Source organism: Dipodomys merriami, unplaced genomic scaffold (assembly GCF_024711535.1).
Source record: "Dipodomys merriami isolate MVZ:Mamm:240054 unplaced genomic scaffold, mDipMer1.0.p SCAF_35, whole genome shotgun sequence".
In the NCBI taxonomy this organism is placed as follows: Eukaryota; Metazoa; Chordata; class Mammalia; order Rodentia; family Heteromyidae; genus Dipodomys; species Dipodomys merriami.
Window position 1 is genome coordinate 15,730,340 of NW_027205048.1, and position 25,529 is coordinate 15,755,868.

Below are 25,529 nucleotides of genomic sequence, written 5' to 3' on the forward strand. Positions count from 1 at the left end.
CCCTCTTTCCTTTTGGGTTGGTTTTGTATTCCACAGAGGCAAGGCAGTATGGTGCTGGTCTGTGGGGCTGGCTTCTGATCACCTTGTAGGGTCCTGTCCACTCTGCTGTACTGAGGGTGCCGTTTCCAGCATGTGAACCCGGGGGACACATCGGAGCACAGCAGGAGGTCATGTCCCCAGAATCAGAGATGCTCTTAGCCTCTTCGGGATACACAAGTCAGGCTTCTAGCCAGAGGCATGTCTGAACTCCTGAGGCCCTGTGAGCTCCATTTCCCCTCCTCTCTCAGAGAAGCCCATCTCCCTCCTGTGTCCCTGAGCTGGGCCCAGGTGAGCTCCTGGCGTCCTCTGTGCCTTGGTCAGAGTGCCGTGGCTGGGTGTGAAGGTGGCGCTGGAACCGGTGTTTGCCCAGCCAGCCAGGCACTCAGAACCCCGCCCCGGGCCCAGGCTGCCTGCCACCCAGGACCTTGCTCCTTCCTGCAGCCAAGCATTTGCCTGGGCCGCGAGTTCTCTGGCTCCTTTCCAGATCTTGCTAGGGAGGTGGGCTCAACTTCCGCTCCCTGCCTGGCACTCAGGCCCCTCTGCCTGTATGCATGGATCCACTGAGGTGGATCCGAAGGCATTTCCTGTGCGAGCTCTGTGAGATGCTCGCTGCGAACCTGGGGTACACACCCCACTGTCCCACTCCCGGGACAGTGCCCAAGCCTTGCGCTGAGTGCCTGTGTGGATCACAGGAAGGCACCCACTGGGACGGGCTTGCTGCGTGCCCAGCGCCGTCGGAGCTGGGGTCCAGCTCTGCCTGCCCGCCAGCTGTACTTGGCAGTCCTGGGAGGCAGGTGGGTGAGGGGCGCCCCTTTCATGGGTTCCTACCCTTCGACCCAGCCTTCGGGGCATCTGTGTCTCCGCTGCAGGGTGGAGGAGGGCGGGCTGAGCTGGAGACCTGAGCGGGCCATGAGAGCGTGGTGTGTAGGATGTCCTTTCTGTGCCGTAACCATAAATCCACCTCAGGCAGGAACGCGCAGGAGTTTGACGGATGCTGGAAGGATCTTGAGGGGAAACTATTACTAGGAAATATTTCACCTAAAAAGGGCTTTGTGACAAGGTTTGCTTGTGACAGTTCTTGTGTGATGGTGGATGGTATTTTGTGTGCCTTTTGTTTTGACATCTCCCTGGCTGGTTTTATGGGAGCTGTTCCGGAAGCACCCAGAGGGGGACCGGCCCCTGTGGGTCTGTAGCAGGTGCTGGGGTCCGGGTGGCCACCCTGTGGTGCTTGGGGACAGCCAGGGAGGGGTGGAAGACTCAGACTCCAGCGTTCTGCTCCTTCTGGACCGGGAATAGCTCTCCATCGTCTCCGGCCTCGGTGTTCTGTCTTTGAATGTGGGGACCGTGGTGTCCTACCCGGGGACCTTGTGTGGAAATGCACTTTGACAAACGGAGCTAGGCGCCCCGAGAAACTGCCATCGATGACTGTCCCAAAGCAAGGGATTTCCTGGCCAGCCCGTCTCTGGAGACCCGCTTTCTAACTGGTGTTTGTTCTGTTGGTTGTGGGGCGCCCGTTAGAGGTAGTGTGCTCCTTTGACTTACTCCTCATGGTCTGCGCTGCCCTAGCCTGTGATCCTGATGCTACATCATGGATCTGGGGCTGAATTGGCCTAGAAGTTGGAGCTCTGCTCTTTGCCCCCATGGAGTGAGCTTAGCGGAAATGACTGGAAGTGTGAGCTCCTGCCCTGCTTCTGTTCATGTTCCATCTCCAGGGTGTTCTGGGTGAGGCAGAGGGGAAGGGCCACAGAAGGAAGGGGGCCTCAGAGGAGAGGTGGGCGCAGAGGGGAAGTGGGCACAGAGGGGCTGCTGAAGCCCCTGCCTTGGGGCAGAGGCAGCTGCTCCCGGGTGTGGCCCTGTACCCTCTCTCTCCTGCTCTGGGCCTCCGAGTCTTTGTGTGCTCGCTTCCCGGGCTGGCTGCTTGAAGTCATGGAATGACCAATACCCAGTGTGCTTGCTGACGTACTGGGTGCAGAATGAGGTTCATGGTTATTTCCATGATGGTGGAGGCATTGGCAGTGGTGATGTGAGGGTAGTGGTTGTTGTGGTGTTGGTAGTATTGATGACGGTGAGGCTGTGGCAGTTGTGATGGTAGTAGTGGTAATGATGACAGCATTGTTATTGGTGGTAGAGCTGTGGCAGTGGTGTTGAAATTGTGCTAGAGCTACAGTGGAAATAATGTGGTGTTAGAATTACTGGCAATGGTAGGGCTGTGGTGATCTGTTGATGGTGGTAGTAGTGTTAATGTTGTAGTAGTATTGGTGTATGGTGATCGTGGTAGTAGGGTTGTTGATGGTAGAGCTGTGGTGGCAGTGGTTGTGGCTTTGGTAGCATTGTTATTAGTGTAGTTGTGATGATGGTGTTGGTAGTGTTGATGGTGAGCTGTGGTGGTGCTGTGGTAGTGGTGGTGTTTTGTTAGTAGTGTTATTGGTGGTAGAGTTGTGGTAGTGGTGGTGTTGGTTTTGGTAGTAGTGTTATTGACAGTAATGGTAGTGCTATAGTGGTGGTGTTGATTTTAGTAGTATTATTGGCTGTAGTGGCAGTGTTGAAGAAGTGGTGTTGGTTTGGTAATAGTGTTAATGGTATAATGGTAGTGTAGTGGTGGTGTTGATTTGGCACTAGTGTTACTGGTTATAGTGGTGGTGTTGGTTTGATGGTGTTATCAGTCGTAGAGTTGTGGTGGTGGCAGTGTTGTGGTTCAGCTGTGTTGGTGCTGTAGTAGTAGTGGTGGTGCTGATTTGGGTGATGGATCTGTGGTGGTGGTGGTGGTGGTAGCTGTGGTTTGGCGGTGTGTTATTGGCGGTCGTGCTGTGGTGGTGCTGAGCCTTAGCTGCTGGAGTCTCGGTGTGGGAGGCTGAGTGCCGGCTGAGCTCTGGGCTGGCTGTCTCCCCAGGGCGCGGCGTCGTGGAGGATGCTGGCCCTCTGGCTGCAGCCGAGGCTGCTGAGCACTGGCTGGAGCCATGGTTATTGTGGGAAGTGATTCCCGATGGAAACGAGACACTCATTTTCCCGCTCAGAACCTTTTTAAAAGCCCTGCACTCAGGGCTGTGGGTTCAGGTCGCAGTGAACACCCTGAATGCGTTCTCAGGGCTGCTTCTCTGCCTCCCCGTTCCCCTCCCTGCTTTTGTCCTGTTCAGCAGCAGCTCCAGACACAAGCAAATAGGGTTTTATGGCCTCATGCTAAGTATGTCTACCATGGTGCAAAAACAATTTTATTATGTGCTGCTGTATTTTTATAGTCAATTGAAATGACTATTAAAATATAACGCAGCTCTTGAGACTCCCAGTGGCTCTGCTAGGGTGACCCGGCCTTGCGCTGGGGACGCAGAGTGGGGCCGCGGGGCCGTGACCTGTGAGGGGCGAGAGTCCCACTCCGTTTTTCACTGTGAGGTTACCGCTTGCCCTCGTTTCTCGCTTCTTACTGTGATACAATATAGGTAACATTTCCCATTTGGACCATGCCTGCTTTTTGTGAGGCTCACAGTTGGGTGGAATTAAGCACACGCATATTGGGCCCCTGGCAGTGTATGTCCAGACCTATTTCATCTGCTGGAACAGCAGCTCTGTGCCCAGGAAACAGCTTTTTTGCTTCTTTGCTCAGCCGTTGGCAGCCACCATCCACTTCTGTGTCCGTGGCTTTGCCTCCTCCAGGGACCTCTCGTAAGGGAAATTTTTGTCTGGCTGATTTCATTTTGCCGAATGTCTTCAGCAGGGCAAGGAACATATTTTTTGCAAAGGATCATGTAGATTTTTATATCATTTGTAGGCGTTCAGAATTGTCAATACAAGCTGACGGCCCAGGACAGCTGGTGAGGGGCATCCGAGAAGCACCCGCATCTGTGCTGTCCGGTATCAAGTGATTTAGGGCCACCGTGGTCCATCCATACGTCTGTCCATCCATACCTCAAGATTTCCTTCTTTTTTTTTTTTTCTGGCTGAGTACTATTTCATCATAACTATGGATCCCATTTGCTCTGTTCTTGGAGAAGCGGACAGCTGGGTTTTTCCACTGTTTGCCTGTGGTGAATAAGCTGCTGATACGAGCATGGGCGAACAATCCTCTCCAAGACCTCGCTCCCAGCCTCTCGTGGTCTCTTCCCTGGACATGGGATGGCTGGCTCATGTGAAAATTCTCTACTATGTCTTTCCAGGAACTGTCAAGGTGTTCTTTTTCCACAGCAGCTGTCACATTTTACAATCCTGCCATCAATGCATAAACGGTTCCTAGTTTTCTGTTTTTTAATCAACTCTTAATATTATTATCATAAAATAATTGTGTTCTGAATGATCTTGACATTTATAATAACTTTCTTGGGAGAGTTGATACTGAGGCTTTGATTTCAGGGCTCGACAGGCAGGTAGTCTATTACTTGAGCCACCCCCTCCCCCCAGCCCTTAGTTCTTTGGTTATTTCTGAGATAGACATTTGTTTGTTTATTTATTTGGGCTAGGGCTGGTCTTGGGGCCTGGGAGCTGTCTCTGAGCTTTTTTTTTTTTTTTTTTTGCTGAAGGAAAGAGCTCTACTACTTTGCCTGTATCTCTTCTTCCTTCTTTTTTTTTTTTTGGGAAATTAATTGGCGAATAGAATCTCCTGCCTAGGCTGATTTTGAACCAAGTTCCTCAGATCTCAGCCTTCTGAATAGCTAGGATTACAGGTGTGAACTACCAGTGCCCAGTGATAACTTTTTGTTTTTTGACTGGGCTGACTTGGTTTTCTCCTGCTGTCACAGGAATTACTGATGTATACCACCAGGCTTGGCTTTTTCTGTTGAGATATGGTCTTTGAACTTTTTTCTGGCCTTGAGATGTGATCCTTCAAATCTCAGCCTCCCAAGTAAGCTAAGATTACAGATGAGAGCTACTGGACCTGGCTGATTTCTAATGATTTTGGAATGAGGCTAACTTATGATGATTTTTTTTCCATTGATGCCTGAAAATTAAATAGCCAGTCCTCCTGGGAACAGCTTCTGCTGGGGGTTTGATGGGCTGTACTGTGGAGCCCCGGTGGAACATTTGGCCCAGGAATGGATTTATCAGACTGAAGAGGAAGACAGGCTCACTCTGTCTTGATGTAAAGGTGGTTCCTGGCAGGCCTGGGAAATGGGGCTGAGCGTCTTCTTTCCTTTAGATATTAAAAAAAAATTGTTATTGTGGTAGTGATGTACAGAGGGGTTACAGTCTCATAAGTCAGGTAATAAGGACATTTCTTTTTGGACAATGTCATGCCTTCCTTTGCCCTCTCTGTTTTCCCCTCCCATCCCCACCCACAAGTTGTATAATTCTAATTCTAATTCTTCTTCTTCTTCTTCTTCTTCTTCTTCTTCTTCTTCTTCTTCTTCTTCTTCCTCTTCCTCTTCCTCTTCCTCTTCCTCTTCTTTCTCCTCCTCCTCCTTCTGCTCCTGCTCCTCCTCCTCCTCTTCTTTTTCTTCCTCTTCCTCTTCCTCTTCTTTTTTGAGATAGGTTCTTCCTCTGTAATGCAGGCTAGCCTCCAACTCATGGTATTCTACCTCTGCCTCTCTTGTGCTGGGCTTATAGGCTTGTGCTACTGGTCTCATGTGGCAAGCTGCAGGCAAGGCCTGGAGTTATTTAATACCCCTCTCCGAAACAGTCCTTGTTCCTGGGAGACACTGCTGTGTAAGGCTAGGAGACTTTCTCTGCCCTTCAGTGCGGGCAGCTCATGGCAAACTCTCCTAATTGCGATGGCTGCCTCCTCCATGGTTTTTGGCATCACCCAGGGAAGGCAGATTTATCAAGTGATTAACTAAGGAAAGGTTTGTCTTGAGTCCTCTGGGAACTTGTGTGGCATGCTAGCAGGCTCTTGAAGGCATTGCCGGATCTGCTTGTGGGGAAGGCTGGTGCCCAGGCAGGGCCCTGTTTTGGTCTGAGCTCCATTGACCAGGCTGGACTGGCTCTCCCTGCCCTTGCCCCTCCCCCTCAAGTGTGGATGGTCCTGCCTGGGAACAGGAGGGCTGTGTCCGGGCTGCAGCTAGCAAGCATCCCGTTGGGCAGGTGCAGCTGAGCAGCTTCCTTCTCTGGTGAGGATTCAAGCAACTCTGAGAGCACCTAGAGGAGGGGTTCATGTACTCCTCTGACCTCTAGGCTCTGAGAGTGACCTTGAACTTTCCTTCAGTCCTGTACTGTAGGGTCATCTTCTTTCTGCTCCTCAGAAGTGACAGAACCTGGTGCAGGTTGAGTGAGCTGCAGGGGAGGGCACTGGGTGGGGCTGGGAGCTAAGTCTGGGTGGGGATGGCTGGGTGTCTGCAGTGTGGCCATTCACCTGCATCCCTCACTGGAGCAAAGTGGGTCCGTGAGTGCCTTGAACTGTGCCCCTGTGCACCTTTTCAACTCCAGCTGCTGTTTCTCCCTGGTGCACAGGCTCAGGAAGTTCTGGCCCCAGGAAATATCATACCATCTCCCTCTCACCCCCCAACCTCTCCCCACCCATCTCAGAGTGGGAAACCAAGCCTTGCCATGCCAAATGTGGACTGCTTGTCCAAATGTTCCACGTGGGGGATTCTTGTGCAGTGGGTGTTTGGATTCTGGTCCTGAGGGAGTGGTCAGTCAGCCGGCCCTGGCAGGACAGGCCCCAAAGCGGGGCAGAGCTCCCCGCACAGGTCGGCATGGAGGCACATCTGTCTTGCTGGGAGGGGTCACGTTGAGCCTGGAGCAGAGCCCTTGTGAGGTCTGATGTGGGAGGCAGTTCAGTTAGCACACAGGGAGGAGGACTGGGGCTTTGTAATGTGGTGGACCAGGGCGGCTGCGGGTCCCCCCGGCTCCCCCCCCACCCAGCCACTGCTGCCCATGGAGAACAGGGATACAGGGAGGGCTCCCTTCGGCAGTCAGAGCGGGGCTCCTTCCTTAACCTCCCACACCAGCCTGACTTCATTGTTTTCTCAAAGAGGGATTGACTGTTTTTTTAATCTTCAGTTTTATTTTTTATCAAAGCTAAAGTAATGTAGCACAAAGGAGGTGGAATTCCAACAAACTACAAAGAAATCAAATGTTTCCTTGGTGATAATGGAGTCTTGCCTGGTGGCTGGCTGACACAGCCTCTTCCTCTGGCGAGCAGCGAAGGAGCTCCTCCTGGGTGCTCTCAGGATGCTCAGCTGAGGGGGCTGCCCTGGGGGAGGGGCTCCTCTGGGGTGCCTTCAGGATGTGCAGCTTTTCATCCTGTGCAAGGATGAATTGCCACTGGGTGACAAATAATGTCACAGCCTTAATTGTAACAGCTGGAAGTACTGCTCATCAATAGGGGACCAGTAAACACATTAGTACAGCTAATACAATGGAATAGCATTCTATAGTTAAAAAGAACACACAAGTATAAATCTGAAAATAATCAAGCAAAAGAACCCAGATGTAAATGCATAATTCCACTTGTATGACAAAACTTGTCCTAATAATGAGACCAGTGCTGGGGAGGAGATTCCCCTTGTTGTCATGGAGATGAGAGGCTGGGGATGAGATCCTCATGTTGTCATGGAGATGAGGGACCAGTGCTGGGGAGGAGATCTCCTTGTCATGGAGATGAGGGACCAGTCCTGGGGAGGAGATCCCCTTGTTGTCATGGAGATGAGACAGTGCTGGGGAGGAGATCCCCTTGTTGTCATGGAGATGAGGGACCAATGCTGGGGAGGAGAGCCCCTTGTTGTCATGGAGATGAGGGACCAGTCCTGGGGAGGAGATCCCCTTGTTGTCATGGAGATGAGACAGTGCTGGGGAGGAGATCCCCTTGTTGTCATGGAGATGAGACACCAATGCTGGGGAGGAGATCCCCTTGTTGTCATGGAGATGAGGGACCAATGCTGGGGAGGAGATCCCCTTGTTGTCATGGAGATGAGGGACCAGTGCTGGGGAGGGGAATCCCCTTGTTGTCATGGAGATAAGGGACCAGTCCTGGGGAGGAGATCCCCTTGTTGTCATGGAGATGAGGGACCAGTGCTGGGGAGGAGATCCCCTTGTTGTCATGGAGATGAGGGACCAGTGCTGGGGAGGAGATCCCCTTGTTGTCATGGAGATGAGGGACCAGTGCTGGGGAGGAGAGCCCCTTGTTGTCATGGAAATGAGGGACCAGTCCTGGGGAGGAGATCCCCTTGTTGTCATGGAGATGAGACAGTGCTGGGGAGGAGATCCCCTTGTTGTCATGGAGATGAGGGACCAGTGCTGGGGAGGAGATCCCCTTGTTGTCATGAAGCTGAGGGACCAGTGCTGAGGAGGAGATCCCCTTGTTGTCATGGAGATGAGGGACCAATGCTGGGGAGGAGATCCCCTTGTCGTCATGGAGATGAGGGACCAATGCTGGGGAGAAGATCCCCTTGTTTTCATGGAGATGAGGGACCAGTCCTGGGGAGAAGATCCCCTTGTTGTCATGGAGATGAAACAGTGCTGGGGAGGAGATCCCCTTGTTGTCATGGAGATGAGGGACCAGTGCTGTGGAGGAGATCCCCTTGTTGTCATGGAGATAAGACAGTGCAGGGGAGAAGATCCCTTTGTTGTCATGGAGATGAGGGACCAGTGCTGGGGAGGAGATCCCCTTGCTGTCATGGAGATGAGACAGTGCTGGGCAGGAGATCCTCTTGTTGTCATGGAGATGAGGGACCAGTGCTGAGGAGGAGATCCTCTTGTTGTCATGGAGATGAGGGACCAGTGCTGGGGAGGAGATCCCCTTGTTGTCATGGAGATGAGGGACCAGTGCTGGGGAGGAGATCCCCTTGCTGTCATGGAGATGAGACAGTGCTGGGGAGGAGATCCACTTGTCATGGAGATGAGGGACCAGTGCTGGGGAGGAGATCCCCTTGTTGTCATGGAGATAAGACAGTGCAGGGGAGAAGATCCCTTTGTTGTCATGGAGATGAGGGACCAGTGCTGGGGAGGAGATCCCTTTGTTGTCATGGAGATGAGGGACCAGTGCTGGGGAGGAGATCCCCTTTTGTCATGGAAATGAGACAGGGCTAGGGAGGAGATCTCCTAGAGGGGTCACAAGTGTGCTTTCTGAACCCATCTTATTTTTGTGTGCAGAAGATGTGTGCAGATGATGTGCACAAGAATTAGAATTATCCACAGCTTGTGAAGCTGATCTTCTAAGATTGTGTACTTTTTTGTCTCTTCATGGGTGACTGTGCTTGGGTTTGAAAATAGGGCCTCTAATCTTGCCTGGCTTTTCTCTTAAGGCTGGTGCTTTTTTTTTTTTTTTTTCCTTCCATCGATCGTGGGGCTTGAACTCTGGGCTTGGGCGCTGTCCCTGTGCTCTTCAGCTGAAGGCGAGCACTCTACTGCTTGAGCCACATCACCACTTCCAGTTTTCTAGCAGTTTATTGCAGATAAGAGTCTCACAGACTTTCCTGCTCGGGCTGGCTTTGAACTGTGATCCTCAGATCTCAGGCCTCCTGTGTAGCCACTGGCGCCCAGCTAAGGCTGGTGCTTTATCACTTGAGCCATATCTCTTTTAGATTGTTTGTGTGTGTGTGTGTGTGTGTGCGCACGCGCGCGTGTGCATGTGCAATCCTGGGGCTTGAACTCAGGACCTAGATGGTGTCTCTCCTTTTTTCCACAAGGCCAGCACTCTATCACTTGAACCACAGCTCCACTTGTGACTGTTTTGGTGTTTAATTCAAGGTAAGAGTCTGAAGGACTTTCCTACCTGTGCTTGCTTTAAACCATGACCCTCAGATCTAGAGCTCAACCTCTAGAGTAGCTCAGATTACAGGCATGAGCCACCAGTGCCTGGTTTGTCTTCTGGCTTTTTGCTGGTTTATTGGGGATATGAGTTTCATGGATTTGTTTGCATAGGCTAGCTTTGAATTATGATCCTCAGATCTCAGCTTCCTGAGTATTTAGGATTATAGACCTGAGCCACCAGTGGCTGGCTATTCATTGGATTTATCACCATTAATAAGCATGTAGGTGAATTGGCCTATGCACACATGGGTTAGTGTGATCATAGCATGCATGTTGTTTGCAGAATGTCCTTAGTGCTGTGGGGTACCATTTTCCTTCTTCCCCGAAGTGTTGCTTTTGTGTGTGTGTGTGTGTGTGTGTGTGTGTGTGTGTGTGTGTGTGTGTGTGTGTGTGTGTGGTGTGTGTGTGTGTGAATGCGCGCGCGTGCGTATGTGCATGTATCTATGTGTATGTACTGGGGACTGAACCCGGGGTCTTGAACTTGGTAGGCAGGCACTCTGATTTTAGGACCAGGCCCCTAGCCCTCATCAATGGTTGCTAATTCATGGGGTTTCTTAGGGCTTCAGAAAAAAAGTGCTAACCAGTGCCTTGGGCCACAGCAGGTCACTATGTTTTGGCATTTTGCCATGCTGATCATAGATGACACAGATGTCCTGATGAAGGGGAGTTTGGGCGTGTTGACAAGGTGAGCAATCATGTAGGATGTGGGCAGGTTTTTTCTTCTTCCTTTTTTTTCCTAAAGGCAGAATCACTTGAGGACCACAGTATTTGCACGGTCACAGGTCACAGGTGGGTTTGAGATTCCTTCTTCTTGGGGTGACACTGCTCAGCTCTTGCAGTGTCTGCCTACTCTCTGTCTTGGGCACAGTCATTGGTCCGTGTCACAGGCAGGGAGACGCCCGGCTGGGCTGCAGCATTTTCTTGGGAGACTTGTTTGATCTTTGGAGTCTTTCTCGGCAAAAGAGGCTGTGAGGGCCTGGGCCAGGTCCATCCTGAGAGCTCTTGTCCACCTGAGGGAAAGGAAGTGGATTCACTGCTTCCTGATGTGTATGTGGGGTGAGGGGGGAGCAGTCCTGAGGGCAAGCCTGTCTGCGAGACTTTTGGGCATTGCCTCTGTTGGCGGAGACCCAGGTCTGGTATTTAGCTTCCAATGTGAAAGAAAAGCAAAACAAAACAGCAGTGTTTTCTGGTGGATTAAGGATTCCAGTCATAGTTTTGCCACCTTGAATTTCTCCATTGGCTTATTAATAAACCCTATGTATCTGGGATCTGCCTCAGGAGGCAGGGATGGGAAGTGGTGAGGGTGCAGGCAGCTGGAGGGGAATCTGGAAGACTGACAGGCACTGCTCCTCGACCAGATGCAGGAGGAAGGAGGGCCCTCCCCGGCAAGTCACATGTCCTGAAACCTGCTCTAGGCTAGTCGGTCCTGCAGTGAGCTACCTGTAGCAGAGGAGGCCTGCCAGGAGGTATTTGATCAAGGTGGATGGCCCACATGGACAGGTGGAGTTGAGCCCTGGCCACGTGGCCAAGGCAGACAGCTCTTCGGTTATTTTGTGGTTCAGTCTGTGGGAATACCTCTGTTCACACTGTGACAGTGGATTCCTCCAGGTTGATCATTGGCTTTGTGTGTGAATTTGATTTGTACAGATATTTCTTTATATCATACTAAAAACCATTAGGAAAAGCAGAACTTGCCTTCTGGAATGTTCCTCTTTTCCTTTCTTTGTTGGTCCCCATTACTGTTAGATTTAACAATTGACATTGAAAAGGAAAGGACACAGAGTGCACCTATTCGGCAGAACAGACCATTGAGAGCTTTCTCCAAAGCTCAGAAGAGACTTGGGAGATGGAATGAAGTAGCCTTATCACCTACCATGTCAAATGCCTGTCTTGAAGTCTGGGTTGTCTCTTCCTCCTTTTCTTTTCCCCATGTCTTCATGGATATCTTCATGGAGACCCAACTGACCTGGATCACATGTGGTCCTGGCTGTAAGTGTTGGCACTGTGCCCATGACCTCGAACCTGTGTGGAGGTGGAAGGAGCTGCAGGCGGGGGACAGATTTCCCAGAGGAGTTCCTGGCCACTGCTGGTCCCAAGTGGGACCTTCACTGGCCCTGTGAGGGTGCTATACAGTTCTCATTGGCGGAGGAGTAAGTGCATATGATTTCCTTAGTGGCAATGACCTTTCTGGCTTGGAGAAAGATGACTGAAGAGATTAGATCTTCTTCCTATCTTGACTATGCATCTTTTTGTCGCTGAGCAAAATTTAGTGTAAAAGTACATCATTTCCAGGTCAGCCAAGTCTTTTCTTATTTGTGGATGGATTTGCAAAGACCTATCGGTGAGAGCCCAGCACTTTTCTCTCCTAGAACTGACTTTATGAAGCTGAAACTATAAAAAAGTAGAATCTTGCTTTTCCTACACTAGAAAAGCAATAAAGCCAGTGCTTATTCCCCCAGCATGCCCACTACAAACCCGTGTGTTTCAGCTCTGTGACCTTTTGGACCAGATGGAAATCAGATAGTTGCTCGCTGGTCTCGGATAAGGTGTACAGTGATATTTTATTCTGAAGAAAGATATTAAAATGTCTTTGAATTGTGTCTGTCAGTTCAATTAGAATTTGAGAAAAGGCTCTTTTATATCTTTCTCTTTACAGTCTTATCGCCTCCATCCCTCCCACCTGTTTTCTTCCAAAGGCAGAAAGAAATATTGAATAACAAATGACCAGCCCTTTATCGGATCTTGCCCCTGCTCTGTTTCTTTAATTATTTAGATGAGTTCCTTGATTTGCTTATCCAAACCGTGCAAGGAGTAGGACCACAGGGGATTTTATTGGGAGAGAAACAATCTCTGAGTTGGGAAGAAGGAAAGATAGGAGGCTGAAGGAGGAATGGGGTGACTTTCAAAGTGGTTTCCTTTCTGGCAGAATCTGGGGTGGTATTACTGAATACAGGTATAGCGGTGCTTTGACCTTGAGTCTTCTTCAGTTTCTTCTTGAGTCTCTTTCCTGTTTGAACATGGAGAAGAGGCTGCTAGGTAAAATCCAGTGGTTTGTATGGAGGATGCAGAGTAATGGCAGAGGCCAGGTCTGCTTATTGGATTTCCTTATTACTTTTGTGGCCTTTTATTGGTTGCATCCTCTTTTTTTTTTTCCTTTTCAAATTTCAGTTAAAATATGCATTTGTGTAAAGGTACCATTCTGGTCATCTGAGAGTGTGCTGTTGTGTGCATGAATACAATTGCCACGACCATCTCTGACTCACCAGACACTAATTGCCCCTTCCCCTCCGTTCTGCTCTCTGTGAATTTTGCTTTCCATAAGAACCTTCTCAACGTGATATCGTACAGTGTTTTCTGTCACTGACCTGTTTCCCTTGGTATAATGTTCACATTGTAAAATGTGTCACACTTTCCTTCCTTGTTAGGCCAGGTGACACTCATTGTATGCTTCCCTCACGTTCTGCTTTATCCATTTGTCTATCGGTGGACAGTTGCTAGGCTTGTGTCCAGCGTCTGGCTCTGGTGACTCTGGTGACTCATGCAGCACCAGCCGGGGTGTGCGTGTATCTGCTTTCTCTTCTTCTGGGCTTATACCCAAGTGCAGAATTGCTGCATCCCATGGTAAATTGTCCTTCTCCACAGCAGCTGCGCCATTTTACCATCCTGCTGGCAGCATAAAAGATTGTGTTTTTTTTTTTTTTTTGGGTCCGATCATGGGACCTGAACTCTGGGCCTGGGCGCTGTCCCTCAGCTCTTCAGCTCAAGGCTAGCGCTCTACCACTTGAGCCACAGCGCCACTTCCGGCTTTTTTTTCTTTTCTCTTATGTGGTGCTGAGGAATCGAACCCAGGGCCTCATGCATGCAAGGCAAGCGCTCTACCACTGAGCCACCTTCCCAGCCCCAGGATTTTGGTTTCTTCATGGTCTCACCAAGACTTTTATGCATTGATTTTTTGGTATAGAAGTTGATGGTAATACTCCTGAGGGGTAGGAGTTGCTTTGTGCATTTATTGGCTACTTATGTATTTTCCTTAGAGAAGTAGATGTCTACTCAAAATAGTTTTTTTCCATTTTAAAATCTATTTTTGCTGGGTACTGGTGCCTCACATATGCAATCCTAGCTACTTCTTTAACCCTATTGACTCTTCCTGCTTTGGCTGGTTAATTGGCAATAGTCTCTCAGATTTGTCTGCCAGGGCTTGCTTTGAGCCTTGATTCTCAAATCTCAGCTTCCCGAGTAGGTAGGATCATAGGCATGATCTACCAGCACCCTATTTTTAGAAATCTTTTTGTTATTTTGGATAACAATTGCTTATCAGGTATATGCTGTATAATTATCTTCTACGTGGTGGGATGCTTTGTCACTCAGTGAATAGTATATTTAAGGAATGAATGTTTTAGATTTTTATGGAGTTTGGCTTAGATTTACCATTCGTTGCTTATATCTTTTGGTATTATATCTGTTAGGTTGTAAAAAAGACAGTCATGAGAGAGGATAGACAAAGAGATGGCTCAAAACCATCACACTGGTTTATTGGCAGGAAAGAAAACCAGCCACATCTAGAGGCTCACTCCTTGCTTACTGTCTGAGGTATTTATAGTGCGTCTGAAGGAAGGCTAGATTTGTCTGGAGGTGGTGGTCTGAACGTAATTAATGGTGGGACAAATGGTGGGGAAAAGGGCACAGCAGGAAGCAGGCAGGGAGCCAGGCAGGGGTATCTGCTCAAGGCCCGAATTGCCAGTAAAGTTTTTGTCTGGTCTCCATCAATCACTTGAGTTCATCTGGTCAGGGACAGAGGGGAAGGCCGGAATGTTGTTAATCAAGGCACTGGTTAGGGGCCTTAAGATAAGGACAGGTCCCATTTGGGCCTCACAGTCTCCACAGAATTGTTGCCATGTTTTCTTCTCAGACTTGTACAGTTTTTACTTTTGCGTTTAATTCTTTCCCCTGTTGAGGATGTATTTTTGTGAATGATGTGAGGTCCAGTGGTTTCCAGCACCATCCTCCAGAGAGTCTAACTTCTCCACACTGACTGGTCTTAGACCTTGTTCAAGCCATTTGACCTTTTATGTGGGGCTTTGTTTCTGGGCTCAGTTCCGTGACTCTGGTCTATGTGTGTCTGTGTCTCTTTGCTATTACCGTAGTTTATCTCTGCAGCTTTGTGGTGAGTGTTGAAGTCAGGAAGTGTAAGACCTTTAACTTTGATCTTTTTCATTGCTGTTTTGCTTCTTTCTAGGACCTTGTGATGGATTTCCCCATTTCTTTGTAAAATATTGAGATTTTGGTGGGAATTGCATTGAATCTATAGATTGCTTTGGATGGCGATGACATTTGGATGATATTAAGTCTTCTGCCCTGAGAATGTGAATGTCTTTCCATGTGTACTCGTCTTGATTTACTTCTGCAGTGCCATGTTCTTTTCATTGTCTAATCCTTGCTTTCTTAGTTAACTTTATTCCTGATAAATTTCATTGTTTAAAAAATTTACCCGTAAAAGCATATTAGAGACCCCTTTTGTACAATTACAAAAGATAAATATAGGAAAATAGATAAAATTAATCCCCCCCCCCAACATATTAGAGACTTTACTTTGAAAGGCACCAATAGAGCCAGACTTTTTTTTTTTTGGTAGGTCATGGGGCTTGAACTCTGGGCCTGAGCGCTGTCCTTCAGCTCTTAGTGCTCTACCACTTGAGCTACAGTGCCACTTCCGGTTTTCTGGTGATTTATTGGAGATAAGAGTTTCACAAACTTTCCTGCCCAGGCTAGCTTTGAACTGAGATCCTTATATCTCAGCCTCTTGAGTAGGTAGGATTACAGGCATGAGTCAATGGTGCCCGGCTAGAACCAGACCTTTAGACTCTTTCTCCTTCTCTCCCCCTCTTTCTACTCCCTTTCTTTCCTTCCTTCCTGTCCTTCCATTCTGTATTAGAGACCTACTGTGTGCCAGGCGTTATAGAACCATGGAAGAAATAAGACAGGAGTTTTGTTCTGGACGAGCTCAGAATCCAGGGGAGTTGATGCAGTGAGGGAGTGGTTGCTTGTGAGGGAGTAGTTGCTCTGATTTGGGGTGACCTTGCTCTGGAGACATCTCCATAGCTCACCCTGTCCGCCAGTATGATTTGGGGCAAATACATGCCAAGGGTGTGGCTTCCACTTTTCTTTAGAACATGGAGTTTAGGAAACCCAACCTCCTATTCTAAGTGGGCGCTGCCAGTGCTGTCTGATGCTTTTGTCCTTCCCTTTGTGGTTATTCTCACTGGACTTGGTTGTGCTGGCAGCAGAGCCACTCACAATAGTACAGTGGACTTCATTTTCTGGCTTCACCAAGCCCTGGGGTTGGAGGCCTGGCCTCTTCCATGGGTCAAGTTCAAAGGCAGTGTCAAATGCTCTGATTCTTCCTACTCAGTATTTCCTGAATGGCTCAGTGTTTTCCAGGATTAGAGTTAATTTTGCCCCCTTGGGCTCTTACCTGGCTGGCTCCCATCCCCTCTGCAGACCCTGTCCAAGCACTGAGTGTCGGAGCAGCAAGCCGCTGGCATAGACCAGGCAAACACGGTGAAGTTCAAGGTCAGGCCCCATGGACACATCCTAGCTTCAGCTCAGACAGGCCCTGGCCCTCTTCCTGTGGAGTGTGGTCCATCTCCATGAGAGACCTTCCCAACTGCAGATGAGACAGAGGGAAGGAGGTTGCAGAGGGAGCAACCCACGTTCACGAGTCAACTTTCTGAAAGAAATTCCATTTTAAGTTGCTACTTGACATCTGGAAGTCACGTTTCAAGAGTGTGTGAGCCCATGTGCTGAGAAAACTTATACGTGTGTGTGTGTGTGTGTGTGTGTGTGTGTGTGTGTGTGTGCCCCCATTCATTCATACATTTGGAGGTTTTGCACATGATGGTGCTTATCTCCTTATAAGATACCGGAAGCACATTCCAGAGAGTTGATGTGTGTCTCCTGTGGAGTACGCTAAATATCCATCTCACAGTCTCTCAGGATGGGTGATGGAGAATTCATTGGGATTTGGAGATATGTTTTACAATAAATGGTGCATCTTTCTAAATACAATGATTTGTGTTGGAGGGATTTCTCTGTGTGTGTGTGTGTGTGTGTGTGTGTGTGTGTGTGTGTGTGTGTGTGTGTGTGTGCATGTGCGCACGCACGCAAGCCCTCAGGGCTGCGTTTTTGGGTCTGAGATAATTTACTATATCCTTGACATAAGTAACTTTTTTTTTTCTCAAGATGCTTGAGAACAACTGTGGTTATATTTATTGATGTAATTCTTAGGTGCTTAGCTAAGAGCAATGTGGCATTTTTGCAAATTGGTAATAGCTGTATACCAGGATAAACATTTGACGTTTTTAGACATTTTCTGAATATTATTGTCAACATTAAAGACACCTATCCATTTATCATCTATCTTATCTATGTCTATCTATATCATCTATCTTATCTATGTCTATCTATATCATCTATCTTATCTATGTCTATCTGTATCTATCAATCTTCTATCTTATTTATCTTTAGCTATCACCATTCTCTCTCTCTCTCTCTCTTCCCCTCTCTTCTTCCACCCCCTCTCTTCTGTCTGTCTTTGTGGTGCTGGGGATTGAATCTAGGACTTTGAGCCTGTGAGACCAAGCTTTGCCACTGAGACATTCCTCAACCGCTAGAGATTTCCTTTTAATGTTGACATTTTGTCTACTGTGATTGTAACATTTCCCACCAGTGTTCATTATGTGATTATTGTATCAGCTTAGTTTCAAAGTATTTATTCCACGGGCAAAATCACTCAGAGAATTTAGAGTTCTCTTAATGGAAATAGAAGAGGGTATAGGAAGTGACCAGTAAGATGTTGTTAACAATGGCTGCGATTTTCTTCCTGATGGAAATGTTCATTTATATGGGATGGCATAAAGGATGATGTGTGGATCCTGGTGTAACAGAGACTGGGGTGGATTGGGACTGGGTGTGTGGTGGGCTCAGGATTTCTGTTGGGAGTGGGGATTTGGAAGTAATTAAGGGCGATGGTTGCTATATGTTGTGAGTATAATTAATGCCATTGCATTATACACTTAAAATGGTTCAAGTAACACATTTCACAACTTCTATATGTTTTGCTGCAATAAACAAATATCAGGGCTGCCTGGGACTCTGAGTGGTTTTTAATTTCTCTGATGTAATGGCTCGTTCCTGTGTCTGGAAGGAGGCGCCGCCGCCGCCACGCTATGACGTACAGGCAACAGCCTGGTATGTCTGAGCAGTGAAGACAAGTGATGCAACTTACCCCAGCCCTGCCAACTCCTATTAGCATATTTCTTAATCGTTTTTGTTTTTTCTTTTCTTGACAGCTTTCTATAACTATAATGCCAGGGGAGCAGACGAACTTTCCTTGCAGATAGGGGACACGGTGCACATCCTTGAGACCTATGAAGGTACGTGCGTCTCGATGATTCCTCTACTATTTTGGGAGGTTGAGCTACTCTTTCTGTACCTGCTGGGCAAAGTGTATCCAGCTACACATGTACACACACACACATGCATGCACATACACACACACACGTGCATGCATATACACAGCACACACATGCACACACATACACACAGACTATGTCTGTTATCATCAGCCTTTTCCAGATTTGCTCATTTCAGGTATTTTTTCTTTTTTGTTACTTAAACATTTATTAAAATCAAGTTTTTACTAAAGGTTTCTCATTTTGAACCTCCAAAATAACTCTTCCACTCTCTTCTCATGTTACAAGTGTATGTGAAGCTTGATGGCTAATAATTGAGCACTTGATTACAGGGTTGAAGATACTTCGATTTTGAGTTCATTGATGTGAAGTGTTGATGTGAATTGTGAGATTTCTTCTTATTGCTGTCACTTTGATTTGTTAACAGTAGTTCTCAAGGGAGACAAGAATGTCATTTTTCGTTTGTTCCCTTTCCTTTTTCCTATAGTCTGTGACCCCCATTTTCTTTGGGTTGAATAGATTGTCACAGTGACCTGGATGCAGCCTAATGAATCAGTTGTTAAGCTACTCAGTAAATGCACTGCTGATCACAGAGGCTTTCTAGTGTTCTGCAGTTCACTTTCATGTTTTATTTTTTGCAATGAGCGGACCATTTCTCATTTTGTTCTGAGGTTATTAGCACATACGAGGGATGCGGTGATGGGCTTAATTCATGTTTTTTTTTGTTTTTGTTTTTTTTTTGGGTCTGGTCGTGGGGCCTGAACTCTGGGCCTGGGCGCTGTCCCTCAGCTCTTCAGCTCAAGGCTAGCGCTCTACCACTTGAACCACAGCACCACTTCTGGCTTTTTTCTTCTTGTTTATGTGGTGCTGAGGAATCGAACCCAGGGCCTCATGCATGCAAGGCAAGCGCTCTACCACTGAGTCACCTTCCCAGCCATTTTTTTTTTTAAGCACTGCTACGATCTGGAAGTTTTGTTCAGATGGTGTTTTCTGTGCTTAGCTTCATTTTCTGTTTGAAGGGCCGATTCCCAGATAGCGTATGAATAAAAAGAACTGATTAAGATGGATAATTTAAATAACCAATTTGCTTTTAGACCACATTTTAGCTAAAACATTCTAAGTGGCCCAGGAAATTTTAGATATCCCATAATAATCAACAAATTGAATTTCCAGAGAGGCCTGTGAAGTCTGTTTACACAGAGATGAGCCAGGCTCAGCTTCTTCAGGCCGGGCAAGCCAGGGCTAGATGCACAGACTGAGGAGAATACCCTTGGGTTTGGCCCTTATTTTATCCACTGGATGTAGTCTGACGTAGAGATCTAGTCCATTTGCACCTTTACCCTGAAAAACTCCTGTCTGGAAAAAAGAATCGACCTTGTGGCATTGTGAAACAGAGCTAGTCCTTAGCTGTGTGGGGCACCTTCTGCTCATTTTCTATTTTGACAGTTGACAGTTGGATTTCTTATCTATTCTCTATACATATTGCCAGTGGCAAGGATACAGAGAAATTAAGGAGAGATGAAGGGTCAGCCCTCCCATCTCAGAACTCTTCTCATCAGAGGGCAATGCTCTGCTATCTGTCAGTTAAGCTTGAAATCCCTCCTCCTGACCACTGCTAGTGATGTCATTCCTGTCTAGGTAATGGTTTCCTGTGGTGCCTGTTTTTGTGGGGTGCCCTGTCTTGTCCTCTGTTTTATGACAAGGAATTGGCTTCTTTGTCTTTAACAGTGCCACCTTTGGGCACATCTACAAGTCTTGTTAGACACTTCAAAATAATCTGATGGTGGCATTTGACATTTAGTAGACTGACATCCTGATCAGAGGTTTTCACTGGGGTCTTCAGTGAACATTGTTTGTAGGCGGGACAGTTTTTCTAGATTCTGATTAAGACATTTTGGTCTTTGTGAAGACTCTGCAGTATGAAATGAATTTCCCTTCCTTGACAGCTGATTTGTTTGGACTTCACCAAGATTCTATTCAGAGAAAGAGATTTAGGGAACTCATTTCACCGTTGGGAAACTTGGTGACTTTTATCATCATCCGCTAAAGACAACAGTGCACTTCTGATTGCTTTCTGTGTCTTCCTCACCTTCTGCTGATGGTTTTTAGAGTTTGGCTTGTACCCTCCTTCCTCTCCCCTCTCCTCTGTTTCCTCTAAGAAATTTATTTCTGTTTATCTACCTTGATTTTCCATCTCTGTATGCACAGGTGTGATCTACACCCGAATGAGGGCTTCAGCTCATGGGTTTTTCACTCAAGTCTGATGCTCTAACCACTTGAGCAATAGCTCCACTCCCAGCGTTTTGCTGGTTAATTGGACATAAGAGTCTCATAGACTTTCTTGTCCTGGCTAGCTTTGAACCTACATTCTCAGATCACAGCCTGTTGAATACTTGGATTCTAGGTGTGTGCCACTGGCCACTGTGTTCTGGTATAACTTATTTTGTCTCTGTGCTCCTTTCAGACTGTCAACAATTTGCTGCAGAGGATGTAGATTCCAAATGGTGACTGTTAGAACTCCCACCTCTGAGGCTTTCTTACTCTTTACATTTATTTTGTAAATCAGTCTATTAGATAAGGTTCAGAGAACACACTTCCTTCAAGTTGTAGTGAATTGCTCTTTCTTGAGCTCATGAAGGCTTAGAGCATACATTAGAGAAAGCTTCCAGTTTATGGTGGAGGTAGGCAGCCTTTCGAGGGGCCATCCCATTTAGGTTCCTTCCTTCAGACGCTCCCACTGTCCAGACCAGAGGCATGAGGCCAACTTCCAGGTGCTTATTAAGTGCTCTGTTTGCACCATGGCGATGCCAGGCTTTCTGCCCTCTCATTTGCATAAGGATCCCCCAGGGCTTGGTGGCTGTGCCTCAGGGCAGATGAAAGTTACCCTTCATCTGTGAACCTACAGTATTCCAGCCTGGTGACGTTACATTGTGAAAAGGAATATTAATAATAATAGATTTTCTTTCAAAATATCCTGCCATCTTCTTGTGCTGGACAGAGCCTCCCTGACTTTAGGGCCCACATTTCGCCCTCCTCCAGCTTCCTGGGGAGGGGCGGTTTGCTGAAGCAGGTGGCTTACCTAGTGGAAGTCTTTAGCCTGGGTGAAGTCAGCCAGCCTGAAATTCCACTAGCTCTGAGAGTCTCTGCCCCCGTCGTGGCCCCTCTTGATGCCCATACTTCATTGTGCATTCTTTGTCAGCAGCGTGGCTTGTGGTGTGACTTCTGTTTGTCTGGGGTGCCCTCCAGGTCAGGAACTGGTGGAGGGCAGGCGTTGCTCCAATCTCTGTGTATTTCTGGGCCACAGAGGTGAAGGAACCACGCATGCACAGTACCTGGGGAAGGCAACTGTAGTTTACATTTTGCTTAGAAAGCTTATTACAAAAGAAACCATCATCTATTAATGAGAATCACCAAGAGCCTCCCACGCTTTTATCCCCATACCTCGCCCACTTCGAAAGCAAAATGAAACTCAGTGCTCTGTTGCTCTGTTTGGATTGCACTTTCATTTACCTGTGTTCTTGCCCTGTTTGGGGTGTATATGTTTTTAATATAGATAAATATGGTCATAGCTCTTTTAATCTTTTTTTTACTGTTATTTGTTATTGTTGTACAAGTGGGTTTCATTTGCCATGTCTGTATTTGCTCACAGTGTGGATATGTCATGATGAGATTCCCTCTCCATTGCTCTCCTTCCTCCCCTTCATCTCCTCCCTCCTCTTTAAGACAATTTCACTAGGTTTTAGTGTTCTGTTTTCATATATGTGTACAACATGCTTTGACAGTTCTCCTTTCACCCTCTCTATTCACCCTCCCTCTTCCCACTAGTGTCTCTCCATCCCCAGCACCCCTCCCCTGTTAGAAAATCTTTGCCAGTTATTCATCTGACAGGGGATTAATAACCAGAGTATATAGACAGATCAAGAAACTAAACAGCCAAAGAATCAACAACCCAATCAATACATGGGCAAGTGAATAGAGCAGAGAGTTCTCGAAAGAAGTGCAGCAAATGCATTCGCTGAAGTATGGTATTTTCAGGGTAGAATTCAAATGGTGTGAGTCCTTAGAAAAACGAACTCACAGTCCAACAAAATGAATACCAGGGAACTGGCACTTGAAAACTGTGTGGGGGAGGTGAAGCAGGGGGCTGGAGGAATGAAGAGAGGCAGGGCAGAGAATGCAGTCATAATATTCCACACATGTCCTAGGAAACTAGGAAACTGGAGGCGGAGGGGTTGGGTTACGAGAATGATGAAAGGGGCAACATTGGCCAAGGTGCATTGTGCTTCTAAACTGATTTGCTGAATGGTAGCTGCTCTGTGCAACTGCCCAAAGATGCTAAAAAAGGAGAAATACAAATGGCCAACAAACACAGCTCCTGTGTGCTGCTTCCCAATCCAGGCTCCACGTGAGGATGTGCTTCCTGTGCGTGTCTCACATTTGCACACCACTCTCTTCATGTCCCTTGTTTGTGCACCACCCTCTCAATCAGGAAGGCTTAGACTATCTCCACTTCTTCCACCTGGACGGTGTTGCTGTGTGTCCTTTCTCTCCTGCTGTCTCTGGGCTGCACTCCCAGGAGTGGTTGCTGGTCTTGGGTGTGAGGTTCACACTTTGGGGGTGTAGGTCCTGCTGTGATCTTACCAGCAGCTGTAGGCCATATTCCCCTCAGGACCCGGGCTGCTGTCTCCTGCAACCTCCCCTTCAACCTCTCTTAATAATCATGCAATGGTGCTGTTTTTACAATCTCATTTCTCTGTTTTTTTTCGTTAAGTTTGAGCATCTCTAAGTTCATGCATTGTAAGCTTTTTGGTTTCTTCAAAACATTGTTTAGAGAGTTTGCTCCTTTATTTTGCTTGGTGGCCGACTTTTTCTTGTCTCTGTGACATTTCCTTATATTCCAGGACATTAATCCTTTGTCATTCTCAGAGAAGAAAGGACATGTTAATCCTGCAAATGCAGGAAGGACGCAGTGACAGGATAAAGGACAGTCCTTTGAATTGACTAAATGAAGCTTTAGAATAATAACTGCTTAGGTTTACCATCCCTGTTCCCTTCTTGCTGCTGTGAGCAGTATGGAGAGCTGGCTAGCACATCTGAAACCTCTGAGTGGGACCAAGTGGCGGTCAGATAGTCCTGCAGATGTGTGCCTGACCTCTGGTGTTCGTGCCTGCGCTCACCCCCTCCTCAATCTGTTCGGTCCTTTTGTCCAGAAGGAAGTTGGTTGCTGGGTACCCGTTGCTCATACCTGTCATCACAGCTACTCAGGAGGTTGGGATCTGAGGACTGTACTTTGAAGCCAGCTTGGGCAAGAAAGTCCTTGAGACTCTTATTTCCAATTAACCAGCAAAGTGCTGGGAGTGGAGCTGTGGCTTAAGTGGTTAGAGCATCAGCCTTGAGTGAAAAACCCATGAGCTGAAGCCCTCATACGGGTGTGTGTATACACCTGTGCACACAGGGAGGGAAAATCAAAGTAGACAAACAGAAATAAATTCTCTGGGGGCAGAGCTGGGATTTACTTCTGAGCTTTTCATTTGCTTCTTGGCAGTGTGGTGCCTGGGGCGACTTCGGGTCAGAATGTTGAGGTCCGTGCGACTTCATGCCAGGGCGGGACAAATTTTTGCACTCAGCCCTAAAGGAGGCCCAAGGCTCAGGGGCGGGACTTCCACTCAGCACTTGCTGTGAACAGTTCTTCCTTCTTCATTCCACTCTCTGCCTTGTATTTTTCCTCTCAGCTCACAGAGGGAACAGGAAGTTGACTCCAGGCTGGCCCTGGAGTGGGGAGGGGAGCCGGAGTGCTTACCCCTGGTGCTTCCTATGGAGGGTTGAATCTGCCCCAGAAGTGCTCATTGAGATCAGGGCTGCTTGGGGCAAAGCCCCACTGCCCTGAGGAGGGAGGAAGTGTGTTCTCAATTGCTGTTCTGTTTGGGCGCTGTTCTTGATCTGATGTTGGCTTGTGCACTTGAAGAGACCTTGATCCAAGTAAGGCTGAGGGAGAGGCAGGGAAATGCACACACAGAGTCTCACTGGGACTCAGGTTAAAAGGACAAGCTCTCCGCTCGGAACTAAACTCTCAGGTTGCGGCCTGTAGACCAAGGGAGGCAGGTAGTGATGAAGGCCCGCATGTGGAGGTGGCGTGTCTTCCTAGTGGTGGCACCTTTTAGGCTGTAGGGTTGTTGACTTCTTGGTCCTTCGATGGTTCTTACAGCACTGTGTCCCCACTGTGTCTCCTTCAACTAACTCTTTCACCTTTGTGTTTGTTCAGGGTGGTACCGAGGCTACACCTTAAGGAAAAAGTCGAAGAAGGTAAGTCTTTTCCATTAAACACGATGCGTGTCCCTTCATAAATCAAACTGTGAGAGGAAATCAATTCCATTGCATTGGTGTCTTAAGAGTTTTACTTATATATCTCTTGCTTGAATTAAAGTATATATACATATATACACATATGTGGGTTGAAATGTGAATGACCTTGAAGTGCTTCCTCTGAACAATAACTGTTCGTAAAACTGCAGCTTCATTCTGAGAATGAATTGCAGGGTTGTGTGGTATGGTGTTGGCCTTTGGTCCTCAATGGCAGTGTCCTTGTCCCAAAGAATCCTAAATCCTATTCAGACAGTGTGTATGTAAGAGAGAGTGAGCCTCGTCTAAGGACTTCAGACAAACAAACCACGGTGGACGCTTTCCAACCTGATACATGGTCCTTGATAAATTAACAAATTTGCAAAGCTCATTTGTGCTTACTTCCTTCTTGCTATGACAGTTTTCACACTTCTCAAGTTTAGTTGCAAAAAAACAAATTGCTTTTCCAGGGCAGTTTGTATCCGTGGTCCTTTCCATTTGCATTTAAGGCATGTAATTACATCTCTCATCATTGTGGCGGACATGCCCATCCACAATTCAACGTTCTTAGCTTTGCAGAAATACCTAATTATTGCTCTTCCTCTTTCATCCTGTAATTGCGAAGCCAGGTCCATTCTAAGCTGTGGTTAGGCTCTCTCCATTAACTTCCACACTGTACTCTCTGATTTTACTTGATAGATGGTTCACTTTACTTCTTAAAGTTGGCCTGTCATTGTCTCCATATTGGGTTGACTTCTTCATTATGTCCCCAGCTTGTAATAAGGCTCTATAACTCCAGTGCCAAGGCCTTGGGGCGCTCCCCTGTCCAGAGGTCTGAGCCACGCTGTGTGACCTGGTTGGAAACCCCAGGGTCCAGGCTGGGGCCCAGGGCACTGCCATGTTGATGTTTTAGAGGGAAAGTCACCTTATGAGCGGTGGTCAGTCAGACCTGCAGATTAGGAGAAGGACTCCCTCCTGGACCTGCTGAGCTTAGACAGGGCTGTG

General features: G+C 47.6%; 1 protein-coding gene across 4 annotated transcripts in view; it reads left to right on the forward strand.

The window, feature by feature from the left end:
- LOC138803983 (dedicator of cytokinesis protein 1-like) overlaps window positions 1–25,529 on the forward strand; it is a 231,270-nt gene that overhangs the window by 24,602 nt on the left and 181,139 nt on the right. For all 4 annotated transcript variants that reach the window (XM_069988292.1, XM_069988291.1, XM_069988289.1 and 1 more), the window contains exons 2-3: window positions 18,063–18,146; window positions 24,448–24,488. In XM_069988292.1, coding sequence (XP_069844393.1) covers window positions 18,063–18,146; window positions 24,448–24,488 — 125 coding nt within the window. The remainder of the gene's footprint in view (window positions 1–18,062; window positions 18,147–24,447; window positions 24,489–25,529) is intronic.